Below are 18,888 nucleotides of genomic sequence, written 5' to 3' on the forward strand. Positions count from 1 at the left end.
AAAATTAGCTAGCTTGCTTGGTATTGCTACAAATGTAGATGGGCAGCACTTTAGAAAAAGTGTTATCGATAACGGTTAGTGCTGTGCAACTGCTCTGCTGTTAACAGTTACGCGCGCTGTTTAAATATTTGAATTTGCAAGCAATAGGCAATCAACTTTAATTTTGAAATGTTGGCATTTACTTATAAATTATTTGTTTATGTTTAATAGAATTTTAATCAATATTATATACAACAATTTAATACTAATTCGTTTTTCATGCGCTCGTTTGTTGATGTAATTTATGTTTGTTTATGTTAAATGTCTATAACTAATGGATGGAATGCTTTAAGTTTGCTACATAAAACAACGTGGGGCGTTCGTCTCTCGTTCGTCGGCTAACATAATCTCGTGTTAAAAAGTAATGATTTAATTAACTTAAATGTACGAGTTGTAAATATAGAATGAAGGGGGAGAAAGTGGAAGCATGGGTACTACATGGCCGTTTCTAGCGGCTGGCTGTGACTGCGTCCATTGGCATGGAGTGGCACCAATCCTCCGTCCCCTGTCTCACTATCAAAATCCGTCTCGAGCAGCGCCTCCGACTTGGATCGATGATAGGGATTGGCACTGGCCAAAGGCGATGGCATCGCTTGTGACGTGGACGACGTTGGCGACGGATCCTGCGATGCCGTTTGATAAACAGTCTTCGGACGTGGCGTATGCGTCGTGGGCGCTGCCGGCGGCTGGGCCAATGGTCTGGGAGTGCGATAATGTGATGTGGGCGCCTTGCTGCTTCGCACGGCAGTGTAATACGAATCCGGACGCCTCATATCCGGCGGCGTCGGTTGCTGTGGCACAGCGGGAGCCGGACGATAGAGTGATGACTCCGTTGAGTAGTTGAACTGGTCCAGTTTCTGGTCAAAGGGCAAGGAGTCGCCACTGCTGCGTTGTGGCATGAAACTGCTGTGTGAGCTGCGTTGATATTCCGGCAGATTCTGCTTCAGTTCATTGAGAAAAGCCAATCCCGGCTGACCACGACGACCTCCTCCAGCTCCTCCAACGGCGCTGCTGCTTCCCGTCTCCGTGCGAAGAGGCAGCGTGCTGGCATTGCCATAATAATCTGATCCTATCTCCTCTGCTTCCGCATCCGTCTGGTGAATTATCGGTGTATCCTCCGCCATGCTGGTACTTATGGAATTGGCACGTGTTCCGCCGCCATAAGTTGAGTTATCCCGGAATCCCTCGTTCCGATAGCTCAATTCAAAGGCATCCGGTTCCAGAGCAGCTGCGGCAGCCGCTGCTCGAGCCCGATGAGCGCTGCCCTTAGAGATGGTGGCCACCTTGTGAGGCTGCTGAGGATCCTGGGCTGTTGCCGGACGCAGGGAATTCTGATTCACATACTCGTTGTAGTGGGGCTTCTGCTGGTAACCCTCAAAGCTGCCCGCCTCCGAACTGAGCACGCTTTTGTCCATCGAATCGATGGAACCATTGGCCACCATCTGCTTGTAGTCCTGGCTCTTGGACAAGGTGCCATTGCTGGACATGTTCTAATGAAACCAAAAAGGAAAACGGAAACAAAACAAAACAAAAGGGAAATCAACTAAAGGAAACTCAAAATGTGAGTGAAATGAGGCAAAATCATACATAATTGGGACGACGACGTAGAGATCCTTGGGGATCGATGCTGTTCAGGCTGCGCAGACTCTGGCGAATGCTGTTGCGTCGCTGCAGGCGCTGGACATGACGATGCTTGGACTTGGCAAACCAACAGAAGGCCACCAGGATCAGCAGGATGATGGCCAGCACAAAGGCTGAGATAATACTTATGGCAAAAATGTCAGCACGCCAGGACAAAGGATCAATGATGACCTAAGGAGTAATAGGGTTAAAAGGCTGTTTAACATTATGATTGCCCATTTTACCCTCGGATCCATTTCGCAGATGAATCCACGTTCCCTGGCACAATCCTCCACTTCGATCTCACCGAAGACAAAGCTCGTGCAGCGCTCGATGTGATTGTAATCCTGTATCCAGACCTTATTCGGATACTTAAGATGCCGCATTTGGCTCTGCAGATACTTCCACAAGGTGGTGCTATCGGTGCGTATAAAAGGCATGGTTGAGTTCTCCGAGCGACAGAAATCCCGAGCCTCGTAAAAAGTCATCGGAGCCCCAACGTAGATGAAGCAGGTGTCTTGCACAAGGGTCCAACCGGGCGGACACTTGCCATCCAAAATGGTCTCGTTGTTCATCTGGAAAGGCACAGCGAGCACCTCCAGCAGCATGGGATCATCTACAAAGAAGAGAAGGAATATATTTAGGAACGATTTGGGGTAAGTCTCGGAGAAAATCTTACCAGATTTGTCCCTAATGCGCGACTGTACCGAAATGGTATTATTGTAGCTCCAGTAATTGTGACGTGCATCTATTTTGGAGCTCCAAGTCTCAAAGGTCCTAAGGAAAGAAGGATGAAAGGATTAGTAAGCTAAGGTAATCATAAGAATATAACTTGTACGATGCTTACCTGTTTTCATAGTCAAAACTGAGACTACTCGGTGCAGAAGAGAGCAAGGATAAAAAAAAAAAGAGAAAGAGGGAGAGAAGAAATTATAGCAAATCCTTTAGCTACGGTAGGAAAAGTCAAGGGAGTCTTTTGGGTTGGAGAGTCATAATGATCGTAAGATATATTTTCGCCCATATTTATGCTAACTTACATGGAGTTATTAACTGTCAAAAGCTCATAGTCATTCTCGTAATTCTCAAATATATTGTCCACGTATTGTTGACCCGCGGTACCCGCCACAATCGTTGCTCGGGACATCCAGTTAGTCGCCACGTTTCTAGAAATAAGAAAGTATTAAAATCACTTGAAGTCAATTCTAAACTTGCAACCTACCGATAGAATCCGTTGTGAGCCGTGGTTTGATAGATTTGCAGGCGAACCTTCTCAAAACCGGAGACCTCCATGATGCGACCTCCCATATTGCTGTGGACATAGTTGTAGCTGAAGTTCGAGACCACTTGACACAGACGTATGACCTCCTCGTAGCCAGCCATGTTCTGGGCAAAGTAGTTGCGATAGAGCTCGACTTCCTGGTAGGGCGATGACTGGCGACCCTCCACGAATAAAGCCGGACGATTGCGATTGCGCATGAAGAGATTGTGATGGACAAAACCACGCAAAGAAGTCGCAGAACCACGTGAATCAGCACGTATACGTAATCCTCCTTGATTCTCCAGCAAAAGATTGTTCTGCATCAAAGTAGGGTCAGTTAGAAAGGTGATAAACTGAGACTAGAAGTTCCTACCATAAAGTACAAAGAGTTCATATTCTGCACGTCCAGATTGAGAGCCGATGCGCAGGTGGAGAAATTGCCATAGAGTTGCTTACAGTTCCTCTCAATGCGGTTTCCTATGAGCGTTAAGGTTGGAGTTACCTCTCCCGCCGAGGCATAACTTACCGCACCCTTCATCGCTCCCGAAATGTGTGTGTCAGTGATGTTATGCAGAGCATCGCGATCTGAATATTGAAGCAAAGCGTTAGAACTTAAAATTTTACGAAAGTGAATCCATTCTCTACTCACATTGCCCCAGAGTCGAGATGGGAACCGTCACAATTTCCGCAATGAAGCCATGTGTCTCTGGAGCGCCACTTGCAACCAATTGTAGACTCAAAGTCGGACCCTTAGTCTTGAAGAAGGAACTTTGATTGTCCGTATCGGACTCAACCTTTCCCAGATACGTAGCCGTCACATTGTAAATATCTCCATCAAAGAGTCTGATGAAATCAGTGCGACCATACAGCTTCGAGTGATTAAACAGATTCGATTGAAGCAATCGGAATCCAATGGGTTTGGCACGGAAGGCGGAAGTGAAGATCTTGACACAGTTGACGGGATTATTGTCGTATTTGTAGTAGACTAGCATACGCTCCTCAATTGTCAGCACCTTTTGAGGATCACAAATGTCCACCAAGGAAAAGAGTTTGTAGGGTAAATCGAGTTTCTTGAGCGGGGTAAAGCTGGACTCATCGCTATCTCTTCCCTCGCCACTTAAAGACACAATGCTGATGCCTGTGCCGAGAGTGGTGTTGATGTTCAGATTGTTGAGGTTCAGTTTACCACTGGGAGCAATGAGATTGATGCCATGATTTGCCGAATTCTGAATGCTGACCGAACTAATGCTGGGATTTTTATGGATTGCCTGGATGGCAGCTGCCTTGTGATTATGAAGGATGCCCGCCTGCTCGATACGCACGAACTCCAGTTGACTCTCCCGCTGTGGGAATTGTCCGTGTGAGCGAGTGTTGTGCAATCGGTGTTCGTATTGCAGCTCCTCGAACTTGGAGTTGGCAAATCGTATGCCACCCCAATAGACCTCATCGTCGGCAATGCCATTGCAGCTAACAAAGACGTAGACATCGTCCCAACGGCATTCGTGACGATGTCCGTAGAGTTGTCCATTTAGACGCTCGGCACAATCCTCCATGCGCTCCTCATCGCCACGACACTCCAGGGGCTGCACCCAAGACCAGATGCGAGTCAGTGAATTCGTGTGGAACTCAATGCGCCTGTCGTGACCGTAGTAGACATTGAGGGGATCAAAACCTAGCTCACGGCAAACGACCTGGGCATTACGTTCCGTGAAGCGACTATCGCAAATGGGCACCCACTGCAGTGTCGTGTGATTGAAGTACTCCAGGAAGCCCTCGTTTAATCCGTACAATCCATCCGTTTCCCCTGTACAATTATTCGCACTCGTGCACAGTCGAATCGAGTCAAATTCTGTCAGAGCAGCGGTCATGTCTTCCAGAGCACGCTTTCGTGGTGGTGCTACCATCATAGATTCCCTCGTGACATTTTTAAATGGACGCATTACAATCGGAGATTCCTTGTATCCAATGGCCATGAGGGTACCCAGCACTAAGATGCCCACATTCGGGTTGAACTCCAGGGTAACCCCATGCTGTATGGTAAGGGTTGTTCCAGGCATGACCGTGATATCCGAGGCTATATAATAGGGTGTCGCTTGCTTGGGCAACATAAAATCTCGGTATATTCGACCACCTTGGTAGGTCGCCAGGTTTAGTTCCTCGTTAAGTGGTGCAACCACTGAGACACTCGCATCGTAGCTGTCCTCGATTAGGAAGGGTTGATAAATCACATCAGCGTGATCGTTCCAGTTGTCAAAGTCAAAGATTTTGGACTCTATGTACCCCACATCCTTGGCTCCCCACCAATTTTCCGTGGCCTGGAAATAGTTGTTCAACCTCGCCGATCTCACTCCAGCCACTAAATTGTAGTCCATCTCATTGTCAGCAATTAGATTGCGATAAAGTCTCACATTCTGGACACCATCAAGACGTATGACGGAGCTGGGGAGCTGATGTTGTTTACGGATACGTCGAGCAGCTCTCATGTAGTGTTTGTAGTTGGATAACATGGACACAATGTTGTTACCCTTAAAGGTATTGTACTCGATGCTGGCGGGAGCCTGGCCAATGATTTCACTCAAGCTGTCAGCCTTGAACAACAGCACAAACTTGGCGCTGTTTGCCTCAAATCGATTGTTATCGAACCGCAGACGCTTCTCCATTCCATCCAGGGATATTAATGATCCTGGACAATTGTTCTCCCGGAACACATTCGAGGTTATATTGAAAACCGCATAGTGACCGTAGACGCCAATGTGAAAGTCCCGATTCCCTTGCCAGGTGCTGTTCCCAAAATAAATCGAGTGGGTAAAGTTCTCATTGTACTGCCAAACATAGGGAAGCGCCACCTGGAAGCCACCATGTGTATTCTGCTCCACGGTGGTGTCCTGCAGCACATAATGGAAGAGATTGTTCGAGGAGCGAAGATCCTTAGACATCTGCCTGATGCCGTGTCCATTCTGACTGATGAGGGAACCGTTTATGTGTAGAGTCACCTCGGAAATATTGCTGGAGATGACATCCCAGAAGGGAGACTTGATCAAGATAGCCTCTCGTTCATTAAAACTGAGCTCTGAGTTGATTAACTTGATGGATTCGTTGGCCTTGCGCAGATAATACTCCCCATTATCACCAACATACCTATTATAGTAATACCCTGTAATTCCTCTTAGATTCTTTTGTATCTTTGTGGAGCGTATGGTAAGAGTGGGCACAGGTCCACTTACAATGCGATTTCTTATGCTTTGAGCAGGAGCAGTGACTGTACTCAGCATAAGGACAGCTCCTCCCAACGCCTGAAGACCACTCTCGTAGTAGATAATGATGCCGTAGCTGCTGCTGGTAGCCGGAAAAACATTAAGATCCCTCTTCACTTGCCACAGATCGCTGCGTATGTTTTCCGTGCGGGCATTCAATATGCTAATGCTCTCCGTGGATAAATTGTGAATGGGATTGAGCAGTTGAATGCCGATGACATAACCAGCGGGACATTGTACGACAATTTTTCTGCTTATGGATTGTCCAAGGTGCTCCTCGGTGCGTATATATTTGTGCTCGAAGGTGCCTAGATCAATATTGGCTATCTCATGGGGCAGAAGGTAGGGATCAAAGTCCGTGTCGTAGGAGTTGAAGTCCCTCGCCATGTTAAACCAACCTCCGATTTCCTTTTGATCGAGGGAGGCTATAACTGCATCATGGGAAATGCCACTACCCCGATTATCCTTGATGATGGAGCCAGATATACGGAAGTCCAACTGTTTAAAGCTGATGCCACTGCCTCGATTGCTTGAGAACTCTGAGTTCTTGATGTTATTCACTGACTTGCCAGCATAGATGTCTGCATAGATAATACCCAAACCATCTTGCAGATTGTTAACCACACGCACATTTTCCAGATTGTGACGAGCATGATCCATTTGCACCGCCGGCTTAAACGCATTCGTGGTGTAGTCAAAGAGTCCCGCCTTCTCTACAGTCACATATTGTAGATCCGCACGCTCAGCCAGCATGCTGAACCTCACACCTGCCCAGGCCCCCTCGTAGCACCTCAACCCTACATCGTTCTCGTGACTGCAACTGTTCTCGAACTCGTACTCTGCCCGGCACTTGGTCACATCCCGATCGTGGGGTGTGCAGCGTACATTTGCCATAAGTACGTCCTCGGTGGTACCAGCATTTGGTAGCTGCGAGCGGAGCAGACGCCAGTCGTCAGGATTTAGGGAGTAGCCCAGCTGATGACAGACTAAGGCAGCATTAAGAACGTTCCAGCCATAATCGCAGACGGTACCCCAGCGACCCTTGAGATACACCTGCAGGCGACCTTCATTTGCACCCGATCCACCCACCAGACGCACTGGCACCCTGGGAACTCCATCCACGGGCAGTACCTCCGTTTCCATATCTATAGCCTCCGTTTCGCTATCCAAATCAATTGTTTCCGTGTCATTGACGATGATGGTCTCCCTTTTCAGGGTGAAGAGTATGTCGTCGGGTCGTTTCCCCCTTGCCTCCAGTTTTCCGGCCACCATCATGCCCACACTTGGCTCAAAGCGCAGCGTCGTTCCAGGTTGGAGAATAAGCTTACCTCCCGGACGTATGTTGATGTCCTTGGTGACGGTGTAGGTACCAGCGGGTACCATATCCTGACCGTCTACCTCACCACCAATCACATCGCTGCCCTCGTGAAAGAAACGCGGTACGACTGTCGAGACGGTGATCATCGCTGTGGATCCCGGGTTGGAACTATGCAACAGATATGGAATATAGTTGATCTTGGCCAAATTATAGCGATCGTTCCGATGGAAGAGCCTGGCATAGATGCGATTCTCGTCCGTGTGTCCCAACCAATTACAGGTGGCATTGATGATCTGACTCTGATCCGTCAATTGGGAGCCAATCTCATAAGATGAGTCCAGATTGTGTAGGATATTCCTAAATATGTCCACATTGCTCGAGCCGACGACAACAGGAGCAGCAACCCTTGAACGGGGATTCAATCTACCAGCTCCATCGCTGCCTTCGCTACCAGCAATCAACGGTCCAAATGCCTCCGTGATGTTGTTGCTTCTCACAAAATTGCGGGTGAAGAGTATGTACTGGACATCCGCCCTGCTGTAGGGGGAGAGAGCAAGGGAAACCACATGGACTCCACTATTCCGCATAAAATAATTACTCTGAATAAGCAGTTTGACCGACAGATAGTTGAACTCCTGGAAGATGTAGTCGTTGTTCACATAAATGCAACCATATGCGCCATACCGGAACATATTGAACTCAATGCGACCTTGTAGATTGAGAGCGGGACTCAAATAAACAGAGTTCGCCTGACTGTACTTGAAGAGATTGTGTCCCAGTTGGAGTTGCATATTGGGTTGTCCATTTGCTGTCTTCTGGTAACAGGATTCGATGAAGATATCGTTCTGTTGACTCCCGTTGAAGGTATTCCCGGTGATGTTAACCCAAATGGGGCGACAGTAGTTGCCATGAAACACTCCCATCTCCAGATTCCCGCCAATCTGTGAGTACTCCACAACGCTGGTCTGGTTGAAGGGTATATATTCAACACGATCCACATCCGTGGTGTGGTTCAACCACGTGGCAAATCCATACCCTCGATTGGAGCTCAACGCGGATCGGGATATATTTCGATTACCACCGTAGTAAGTAATGTTTACCCCCGCTCCGTTGTTGAAGCTGATGTTGCTGCTCGTGATGTTGACATCACCTGCTCCGCTGGTCACATGAACACCCGCTACGTGTCCATTTCCGGACACGGAACTCGCATGCACATGCAACTTGGAGCGTATGTTGTCAATGGCCACGCCTCGTCCGCCATTGTCCTCCACGGTGGATTGGGAAACCCGTAGATCGTAAGCCACAGAATCTCCCGAGGTTATTCGGAAATATCCATTCATTTCCCGCCTTGCCTCGGCTCGTATTCTTACAAACATCTTCTCTTTAGTGCTGGTCACACTCTGTGGACGTGTGAAGTTCCTCGCCTGCCAGGAGAATAACAAGCGATCGTTGGTCGAGGCTCCGTCGAAGATCTCCACAGTTCCTGTTCCATTCTGCTGAAGCATAAAGTGCTCAAAGTGAAGAGTGAGCAGGTAACCAGGTCGAGTGAAGAAATACTTTCCACATTCCTTCGCTGATCCAGCGTAGTACTTCTGAGTGAAGGACAGGGAGATGGGATACGTCTGTCCCGATGTTGTGGGTAGCGTGCAAAAGTCATAAATGCTTGCACGATCTGTGCGTTCAGTGCCACGTAGATCGTGGCCCACATACTTGACACCATCTGCCGCATTGTCCACAACGGAGCAACCCTCGAGTTGCACCAATCCCTGGCTGGAATTCACAAAGATACCTATGCCATTGCTCTTCCTCACTGTCACATTCTGCAGCTGAAATCCTGCCATGGGTCGAGTGCTGTTAAAGCCGGTATAGGCCGAGTGACTGATCACCACGTGCTCCATTTGCGGTGGCAATCCCTGTACTTCCAGCGCCGACTTGGCACTAAATCCAGCACCGTTTCCAGCCCGGATGAGGTCCACATACTTCAAACGTGATTCCGACTGCGCTGCGTAGACTGTATTATCCCTTCCTAGAGATTTCGTTGATGGTGCGTTGTCGAAGTAGATGCCCCGCCAGTGTCCCAAGGGTTCCGAGTGCACAGGCTGACATTGAATGCCCAGATCGTTGTGATAATCACACGATCCGGCTCCCATTTGCCTTGAACTCCAGCTGCAATCCAACAAACTGTTTTCTCCTCCGCGACACTTGGGCTGCTCGTAGAGCAATCGGGGATAATAGCCGGGAGTACGCTCCACCCAGTTCCAGAACCGACCTCCTCTATAGCCAAGCTGCTTACAGGCCACCGCATAGTCCGCCAAAGTCCAACTGGAAAACAATTAGAAACACTTAAATTATGCAACTTTATGAATTTCTTGCTTGTCATTTTCCAGAGTTGGATAAAGGGAATCAACTCTTATTTCTTCATGAAAAATAATTATATTCTTTCACTAATTAGTATACTCTTGAGAACTTTGACTCACTTTCTCGAGTTGGAGCACACGGAACGCCAGGCACCTTTGTGGTATAGCTGCAGACGTCCCTCGACTGGTGTAGGTCCATCCACTAGACGTATACCCTTCTCCTGATCGTCAGGCAGTTCCAATTTTAAATTTGCGACATTACTTTGCGATCTCAAGATGATACGTGCTGTGGGAGTGCCCTGTAGGAAAAACATTTGCATTAAACTTTTATTAATGAATAAACCAGGGACCGTAATCATTATAAGTTATATTATAAAAATTACTTGGTAATGATTAAATTTCAATTTTTTATGTTTTTCATCAAGGATAATCATTAGTTTTGAGTAATTTAATAAGACTAACACCATAATTATTATTTTTCATAAAAAAAAAAAATAATCAAAAATAATCATTATTTTCATCAAAATGATTCAAAATGATCAAAAATGATTTTTATTTTATTCGCTCAAAATAAAACTCAACAGTAATTTACGTGTTCTGTGTAATTATTAGGAAAAAATATTAGTACTAGTAAAAGGTTAGCTTTGTTATTCCTTTATAAGGATATGCAATAATATTGGTGAAAAGTCTAACACAGAATCCGTAAACTACTGTTAATTTTTATTTTGAGCGAAAGAAATAAAGATCATATCTTATCATAATTTTTGATTTTTTTTTTGATAAAAAATAATGATTATTATTTATTTATTTATTTATTTTTTTTTTATCAAAAATAATGATTACGGTAAGTTTTAATAAATTACTCAAATTAATGATTATCATTAAAAAAAAACGTAAAAAAACAGAAATTTAAAAATCATGGCGGAATTCCAGAAATTGTAAAATTATAAAGAATTTGGTGCGAGTCATTTTTTTCTAGGATTGTTGTTTTTTTGTTTAAAAAAAATAATGATTATATTTACGGTCCCTGGAATAAACTTATGAGGGCATGAATTCTATGGTTTTTTATTTTTCTTTGAATGTGAAAAACTCTTAAGCGAACATTTCCTTGCATATTTTGCTTTGCTTGCCATTTTCGTCTATTTCATTTTCTGGTGTGAATTTTTCATAATTATCTTTCAGTTTCACCTCAGGTTTTTCAACTCTCACACGCAACACGCTCATGACAGCTCAGAGACCAATTTCTAATTTATATTTTAAACTATTTTTCCTATTTTTTTTTCGTTTTTCAATTATGATTATTATTTTCACGCCAGTTGGCCTTCGTTTTCCAATGAGAATCATCATCATTTGATGATCTTGCCTCAATTTGTAGCGTTAATTAACACCTATGCGTACACAATAATGATCATGATGATGATGATCGTGATGATGCTGAGCGACGCCCACAGACAATTGACAAAACAGCAAACAATTTTATTTAATTAAAACCGGTGAAGACCCGAACTTTGGCAGGTCAAAAAAGAGTATACGCTTGGCATGATTCAGATCTATTTTGCATATGGAAAAAAACTTGCATAGAATTTTTGGCAGCTTAACTAAGACTTGAAGTAGACTTTGAGTTGAGCTAAAGGCGAGCTAATATGCCCATTTCCATGTCACAGTAGAAACATCAATTATGCGAAGTCGTTCACTTAAATCTAATTAACCCTTAATGACCCTCTGACCGCTGATTAAGTGACGGAACCACGGGAAGCGGTAAAGGGGAGTGGAGTGAGTTGGAACGGACATGCAAAGTAAATGCAACAACTCTTTGAAGTCGTCGTCGGTAACTGTAACTGTAATTGTAAGTGTAATTGTAATTGTTATTGTTATTGGAATCGAGCAACGATTCATTGAGCTCAGGAAGTGAACTTGGTCTGACCTAATTGTTGGATGACCCAACTGGAGATGGAGCGATAACGCATGCGCTGACGCCCTAACCTACCACTACACATAAAAGGGAGAAATCACCCAAGAGTTCTTATCACAAAAACAAAGTGAGAGATAAAGTAAGAGCGAATGAGAGAGAGAGAGAGCGAGTCTCGCATTATGTGTAACAATTGAGAATCGCAATCTAATCAGTTCAAAAGTCAACAGAATAAACAATAATAAAAAAACTGAATTCTACGAGCGCTACGAAACTTTAATGCTTATCTATCATTACCGTTACTCACCTGTTGTCTGATAGCAACAGGTGCCCCGCCAACGCTTAATCATTTGCAATAGCAGCTTGAAAAACTTAAATATGGATGATCAACTTAATAGATACCCTAAACTTAATTGAGATAAAAACAAAACTAATGTAAAAGTAAATGATGTGGGCTTTACTGATTCAAGCAAATAAAATATTTCACAAGGTTTTCCTATTTTCTGTATTTAAGCTAAGTATTTAAAATAAATATAAGTATAAGAATATTTAATCTTTAAATAGTATCTAAAGCAATTAAATGATTTATATACAATTATCCTACCACATATTTTTTATTTGCTGAACGTGTTGAAATTTTCTATCTATTCCTCAGATTTTTTTCAGACATTTGTCGAGATTATGAAAACTATGACGTAAAGTCGCTTTAACATTATGATAAGCTCATTGCCTTTATTACAGAGCTTAACATGATTTTATGAAGTAATAAGAATCAATATGTATTTTTTTAAAAGCAAGTTAATCTTAAATATAAATATGATAACTTGCTTTTACGAAGTCAAATTCAATCAGCAAATATTACCTAAGCAAGTAAATATTTACTAACAATAGATGTGATTTGAATTTATTTAGCTGCTATCAAAAGAATATATAATCTAATTTCAAATTGATTTCCAACTCTTTAGGTTGCCTGCTACAAAACACACACTGCCCCACTTACGTGTACTACAGGGTGTATGCAATTTAGTGATTTTCGTTCGTTGCACTTACCACAGCATGTAGCACGCCGCGCACCTTGAGTCCCTTGGTGGGGGCAAATTCAACAGTCACGCCTGGCTCGATGGTCAGACGGGCGCCTCGCACCACCTCGAGGTCATCGCGTGCCAGGTACGGACTCTCGCTGAGTCGCCAAACGCGTTCGCTGAGTATCTCGCCACCCTGTAGCTCAGTGTAGGACTTTGACGATGATGTCAGCAGCAAGGATGGCGTCGACGGTGGCGCCGCTGTGGCGTCTCCGCCATGACGCGTTGCTGGCAACAACTGTGTGGCGCCATCGAGACTCTCGAAGTCGATATTGTTGTCCTCTTCAACCGTTTCCAGTTCAGTCTGTCGTTTTCGTTGTTGCTGTTGCTGTTGCTCTTGCTCTTGTTGTTGTGCTCGACCCAGTTGGCAGGACGACAACAGCAGGAAGAGGAAGAGTATTGTGCATATGCTGGCCCATTTGGGGGCTTGAAGCGGGCAGTTGTTGTTGTGATTCTTGTTGTTGTTCCTGTTGTAATTATGTTTACTTTGTTGAAGAAAGTTCGTTTTATGTCGTTGCTGCGTCATTTGTGCATTGTTTTTATTGACTTTTTTGATATTCCACAATTTAAAAAGCACAATTTGAGGTTATGTGCGATTCCTTAATTTTATTTATAATTATTCAGCATTGCTTTTCACTTTGCCATGGCAGTTAATTCTATTGTGGAATGTAAAACAATTTATCTACACTATTTAAAAGCAATTTCACAATTTTTTTTTTATTTATTAAAATATTTAAAATTAACTATTAAATTAAAATAATATTGAAATTTATGTTGTTTCATATATTTATGTATTTTAATTATTTATTCGACTTCTAATAGTCATCATTTGTTTTTTTATTAAATGTTTTGTTTTTTTTGTTTAGTTTTCCTTTAGTTCAATTCAACTTCAACCATTCATAACTTTTTTTATTTGTATTTATAGCATTTATATTGAATTTTGAATTTTCATCGCTTCTAAATAGTTTTTTATTTACATTATAACATTGCATTTTCACAGAATTTTCACAGTTTTCCACTTCAAATTTTTAACACATTGTGTTTTTCAAATATTTCACAGGCAAAACACAATTGTTTATACGATTTCATATTGTTGCAAAGCCACAAGTCTCAAGCATTGTTACCAATTTCTGATAAGCCGCCACAACACACACATACAAAGAACTTGACAACGTTTCAACACCAAAACATACAAATACCAATACACACACTCACACCACACTAGACTGGGTCGTGTTCCCCTCACCCCTCCAAAAAAAAAATAACGAATAATAATTTAAACATACACGAAAAACACGTCCATACGCAAAGAACCGTTAGCAGCGACTGAGCGTTTTACTTGCATTATGTATTATGACGAGTGTTGAGGAGCGACAACAACAACAACTGAGACAACAACAACAACAACAAATGTATAGAGGAAAAAGCTTGAAACAACATGTTAAGCAGTTGGGGAGTTTCTTGTTGTTGCTCGCGTTGTTGTTGTTGTCTCCACGTAAAGTAACTGTAAATGTGTAGGCATTTCATTCATGACGTGAGCGCGAGAGAGCAAGCCTAAAGAGAGCATTGCGAGTGTGAGCGAGAGAGATTTTGATAGCGTCGCACGCACCGCTAAAGGTATTTTTGTTGTTGTTGTTTTTCCAACTCATTTTCTATGGGTTACGTGTGCGTAGAGTGTGTAAACGGAAAGAAAAAGACGGAAAGAAAGCATTTCCAAGTCACTGTCTCTCTATCCTCCATACATTTCTCTGGCCCCAGAGTTTTCTTCACTTTGGCCCCAAGTCGAGGTTCTTATTTATGGCATATGCAAAGCAGCTTTGTTGTTCTGTTCTTGAGCTGCGGGCGCGGCTTATACACTCAGAAAAAAAAGATCAAAAAAAAATGCACTTAAATCATATGAAAACTATGCTACATTAAAGTTTTTATCAAACTTAGGATAAAGTGAATTTGACTAGTACTTAGAATTTAAAAATAAAGAATATTTTGTACAAAATTAGATTTAGTCTATAGCTAATTTCAATTTTCAAAACAAAGATAGTAAACAACTAGAAAGCTAAAAATTATATTGTGAATAGTTTTGGCTAATTTATTTTAATTATGTTTTCGTTAAAAATTAAGGTAAAATATTATAAGAAAAATATTTTTTTTTAAGATTTTTCATTGAAAGAATTTTCAATTTTATATTTAAATCAATGAAATAAGATTTTATAAGTATAAGTAAGTAAATAGGTATGTAAAAATTTTATTTATTTCTTATAGCTGTTTTGCTATTTCTCTTTACTAATTTGCTTCTCATTTATTTTTCAATTTTAATTTGATCTCTTGAAATTTATCTACATAAGTAAATTTTCTCTCAGTGTATTCTGAAGCGACTTGGGGCCTTGTGCGTTATTATCAATGCATCTGTGACTCAACTGCAAGCTATCCAAGTTGCAACTGCTGTTGTTGTTGTTGCATTCTAAAGTGCATTCAAAAGTTGTTGTAGACTTTTTTATGGGTTTATTAACTTTGTTTGGCATTTAGATTTTGCTTGTGCCAAGGAATGTATTTTGCTTAAATAGGTGGCTAACAAGGCGGTCTTAAAATCACCCGTCTCCCACTTCTCAAGTATTTTTTAATAAGCTCTGTAACTCTCTGAAAGCATTGTAATTGTATTCCACTTACTTTATACGTGTATAGTATAAACCTAAACAATATGAGCTTTTTAAAAAATAACGATAACTCCTGATAGCCAGCAATCAAATTGGTAAGATAGTAAGTGTTTCTGATGGTATTTCCTTAAGATTTCCTTAGATAAGATAACTAAAGTTTTGAAGCAAACGCGCATTTATAATAGAAATTGTTAGACAAATTGATAAGCTATAATATTAATCATCAATTTAATTGGCTAAAATTTGCAAAAGATTCATTTCTTATGTGTGTCGAGTTCAACAAACTCAATTACTTTTTTTAAATGCTCAATTTCAACACATTTATTAAGTTTTGCACTAGATTCATAGATTCTTCTTTTTTTTTTACAAGTTTCTGTGTGCCAAATACCTGACTGACTTTCTTTTCTATTTGATCATTGAATCATTTATTATAATTTTTCTAAACAGGTGATCTACTTTAATTATAAATGTTTATCTTGGGTTTTAAAATTTAAAGTGCTTTAGAAGCTTGAAGCTTTTAATTTTTTTGTTAATTTTCTACCCAAAATAAAACAGTCATTATTCTTGAGTTTTTTTTTATAATTTAGAGAGCATGTTAAATATTATAAGCCCGCAGCAATTCTATCAACAGGGTGTAGCGCTGTAGCTGTCATTAGTCTTCAACGATCTATGCTTATTAGTCATCTTTAGTCATCTTTTAGTGCCGGAGTTTTGTTATTTTTTAATCAAGCACGCGATTTGCATTCCACTTTCAATGACTAATGACAACAATTACCACATTATAATCAAATATTCTCTTTCTTTCTCTCTCTCTCTCTCCCTCTCTCTTCCTCCCTCTCTCAAGCTCTCTCCGTCTCCAAACAACACTTTGCCAATTGCTTATCTCATGTCATTTTGCTTTTAGACTTTTATCTTTGTAAGCCCACTAAGTGCACTTGTCTTGGACTTGGCCTAAACACCACAAGACATGGCTGATTGATAATGTCCACTTCCTATAACCAACAACAGAATCTACTCGACTCGAAACGCGTCATCAGTTGCCTGGCAATTGTAAGGGGAAGTGAGTAATGTAATGCCGAGTGAACGGAAGTAAAATGTGGAAGTAGCAACAACAACTGCAATTGCAATGGAAGCAGCGAAGTTGACGCTGACGCTGACTGCGCAGTCGCTGTTGCGGCTCGTTGCACGCATGCAGTTGGCAAGTTTGTTGAGTTTATTGGCCACAGCCGAGTTACAATAAAAAAAGACAAAAAAAATAGCGATAGTTCAAATTGTTGATGTTGTTGTTGTAGCTGCTGCTTCTGTGGCATGTGGCAGGTATGTTGTGGCAGTCTGGCAATTAGAGGTGCATGAAAGCGTGCAACAGTCGAAAGAGTGCAATTGGTAACAGATTTCGAGCTGCATCTTTACGCGCTGTTGCTTTATATTTCGCACTAATGAGCTTGCTCTTAACGGATTTCTCTAAGCCAACTTCACTTCACTTCACTTCTCTAAGCCATAACGCTCCATAATGTTCTAATTAAGCACAAGAAAATATGCTTTCAAGTCAGCTTAAATATGTGTGTATGTGTTTTGGTTTCTTTGTGTGGCTTTTGGCCAGAGTGCACTGGTATTGGTAACTCTATTGGCTATAGTATTGGTGTGTTTGGTAATACTTTGTGCTGTTGGCCAGCATAAAGTGAGAGACGCACCAACACAACCTCACTTTTTAAAGTTTTTCTTTGCACAGTTTGAGCATTTTCTTGAACTATTTATTTTGTTGTTTTTGCGTGTTATTCCAACTGCAATTTTCCAGCACTTGTTACACTTTCTGTTAACATTTTTGGCAATATTTACGCATTAAACGACTCTTTTTCGTTGGCTTTAAGGCGCGGTCAATAGCGATCAAGCACACACACACTCATACACATACACGTATAGGTGACAACAGAGAGAGAAGAAGAAGACAACAAAATAAGCACCGTTGAGATCAAAATAATTTGGTTTTAGCGCACACACGTCTATTCGGTCGCGTCGTTGAACACCTTCTGAACTTCTGAGCGCATTGAGTTGCCCAGAGAAGCTTCACGGTCAAAATCTGTCACTCGCTCTCTCTCTCACTCTCTCACGCTTACGCTCACGCTCTGCTGCCAACTAAAGTTCTGCAGTCAAAACACATTCAAAACACACGCTGAGAAGCTTTGCGAGCGAGCGAATCTCGTTACGGCAACTGAGCGTATATGAATACAATATTCAAAGTTCGCTCCAAGTGGACAAAGCGAAATGTCAGTTACATGTTGTTGTTGTTGCTTTTGCTCTCGCGCTGTTACCTTGGCCGAAATGACACCAGCAAGAGCTTTTACAGCTTTTGCTTTGTTACCTGTTGCTTGACGCACTGTTACAAGTGTCTGTGTATGTGAGCTGTGTTTAATGCACACTGTTAACTTTACAGATTACTGGTTCCGTCGATGCGCAAAACGCTCTTTCCATTACTAAGTTTATATATTTTGATTCAGGTCTTAAACATTTTTTCCAATTTTTTAAGAAATGTTCATTTTATGAAATGGTACAGGCAATAATAGATGTAAAAATTATAAAATTTGGAAACTAATCTTTCAAATGGAGTACAAGGCTGAAAACATAACGGAACAGAAAGAACGTTTACTCTTTAAACAAAACGTATCGCATTTTTTTCATGCTTGGAATATGCGACTTGCCTCTGATGTTGCATATCATGTTTTTCGGACTCGAACCAAGGGCTTATCTATACAGCTGCATGCTTTTATCATTACATTTCCTATTTTAAAAAATCAATTAAGAGAATTCCTTACAAGTTCATATTACTGCAAATTTGATCATAGAATAGTTAAAAAATCATTTGAAGTTCATCATAAATGTTATAGCAATTAAAAAAAGAAATAACTAAAAATTAAGTAGTTAAAAAAAATATTACAAATAAAAATTATATAAAGAATAAATATTTAATGGTGGAATTTAATTTAGTTTTATCTGATACGTGTGTAATAAGCCTAAATCATCGGGTAGCTAAGATAAAATTCTATTTTTGAAAGAAAAATATTAATTATTTATTATTTTATTATCTGTATATTATTTGTGTAGCATACTTTTAGGTGATATAATCAATTTTGAATGCTGAACTGTTCAATGTTTGTTTACTGCATAGAAGGACTTGCCCTGCTTAAGTATTCTAATCACCACTATAGACAAATGTCAAGTTTCCGGCCAGACGGCAATTGCGGGTCAATAGTCGACTTTAAGGCGTAATCATAATTATTACAATTCTTAAGCACTGCATACTATTGGGCTCATAATAATAAATTAATGCCTTGTGACAGTAAACTTAAGATCACGCTAGATGGCGCTTAAAACTACAACTACATACTAGCTATTATACAGAAAT

General features: G+C 41.5%; 1 protein-coding gene across 6 annotated transcripts; it reads right to left on the minus strand.

Moving 5' to 3' along the window:
- Nucleotides 1–192: 192 nt before the first annotated feature.
- On the minus strand, nt 193–17,518 carry LOC117779685 (protein bark beetle). 6 transcript variants are annotated; one of them, XM_034615955.1, is made up of 12 exons: nt 17,450–17,518; nt 12,806–13,493; nt 9,967–10,145; nt 3,567–9,811; nt 3,291–3,502; nt 2,879–3,234; nt 2,697–2,822; nt 2,507–2,530; nt 2,339–2,436; nt 1,905–2,275; nt 1,627–1,851; nt 193–1,529 (listed from the first exon to the last, which is right to left on the minus strand). In XM_034615955.1, exons 2-12 carry the CDS (start codon nt 13,361–13,363, stop codon nt 474–476), a joined length of 9,450 nt encoding a protein of 3,149 aa, XP_034471846.1. In that variant the 5' UTR covers nt 13,364–13,493; nt 17,450–17,518; the 3' UTR covers nt 193–473. The 6 variants fall into 6 exon arrangements, with proteins under 6 accessions (XP_034471846.1, XP_034471847.1, XP_034471844.1 ...); XM_034615956.1 differs by having other exon boundaries at nt 17,401–17,511; XM_034615953.1 differs by having other exon boundaries at nt 17,325–17,511.
- Nucleotides 17,519–18,888: the final 1,370 nt, after the last annotated feature.

This window comes from Drosophila innubila (genome assembly GCF_004354385.1).
Source record: "Drosophila innubila isolate TH190305 chromosome 2L unlocalized genomic scaffold, UK_Dinn_1.0 4_B_2L, whole genome shotgun sequence".
In the NCBI taxonomy this organism is placed as follows: Eukaryota; Metazoa; Arthropoda; class Insecta; order Diptera; family Drosophilidae; genus Drosophila; species Drosophila innubila.

What these genes read in the sequence shown, in the direction of transcription:
- LOC117779685 (XM_034615955.1), bottom strand. Translation starts at nt 13,363, where the DNA reads ATGACGCAGCAACGACATAAAACGAACTTTCTTCAACAAAGTAAACAT. An exon ending in GCTCACAACGGATTCTATCG is followed by an intron (nt 2,823 to 2,878) that starts GTAGGTTGCAAG and finishes TCTTATTTCTAG; the next exon opens with AAACGTGGCGACTAACTGGA. An exon ending in AGTTTTGACTATGAAAACAG is followed by an intron (nt 2,437 to 2,506) that starts GTAAGCATCGTA and finishes TTCTTTCCTTAG; the next exon opens with GACCTTTGAGACTTGGAGCT.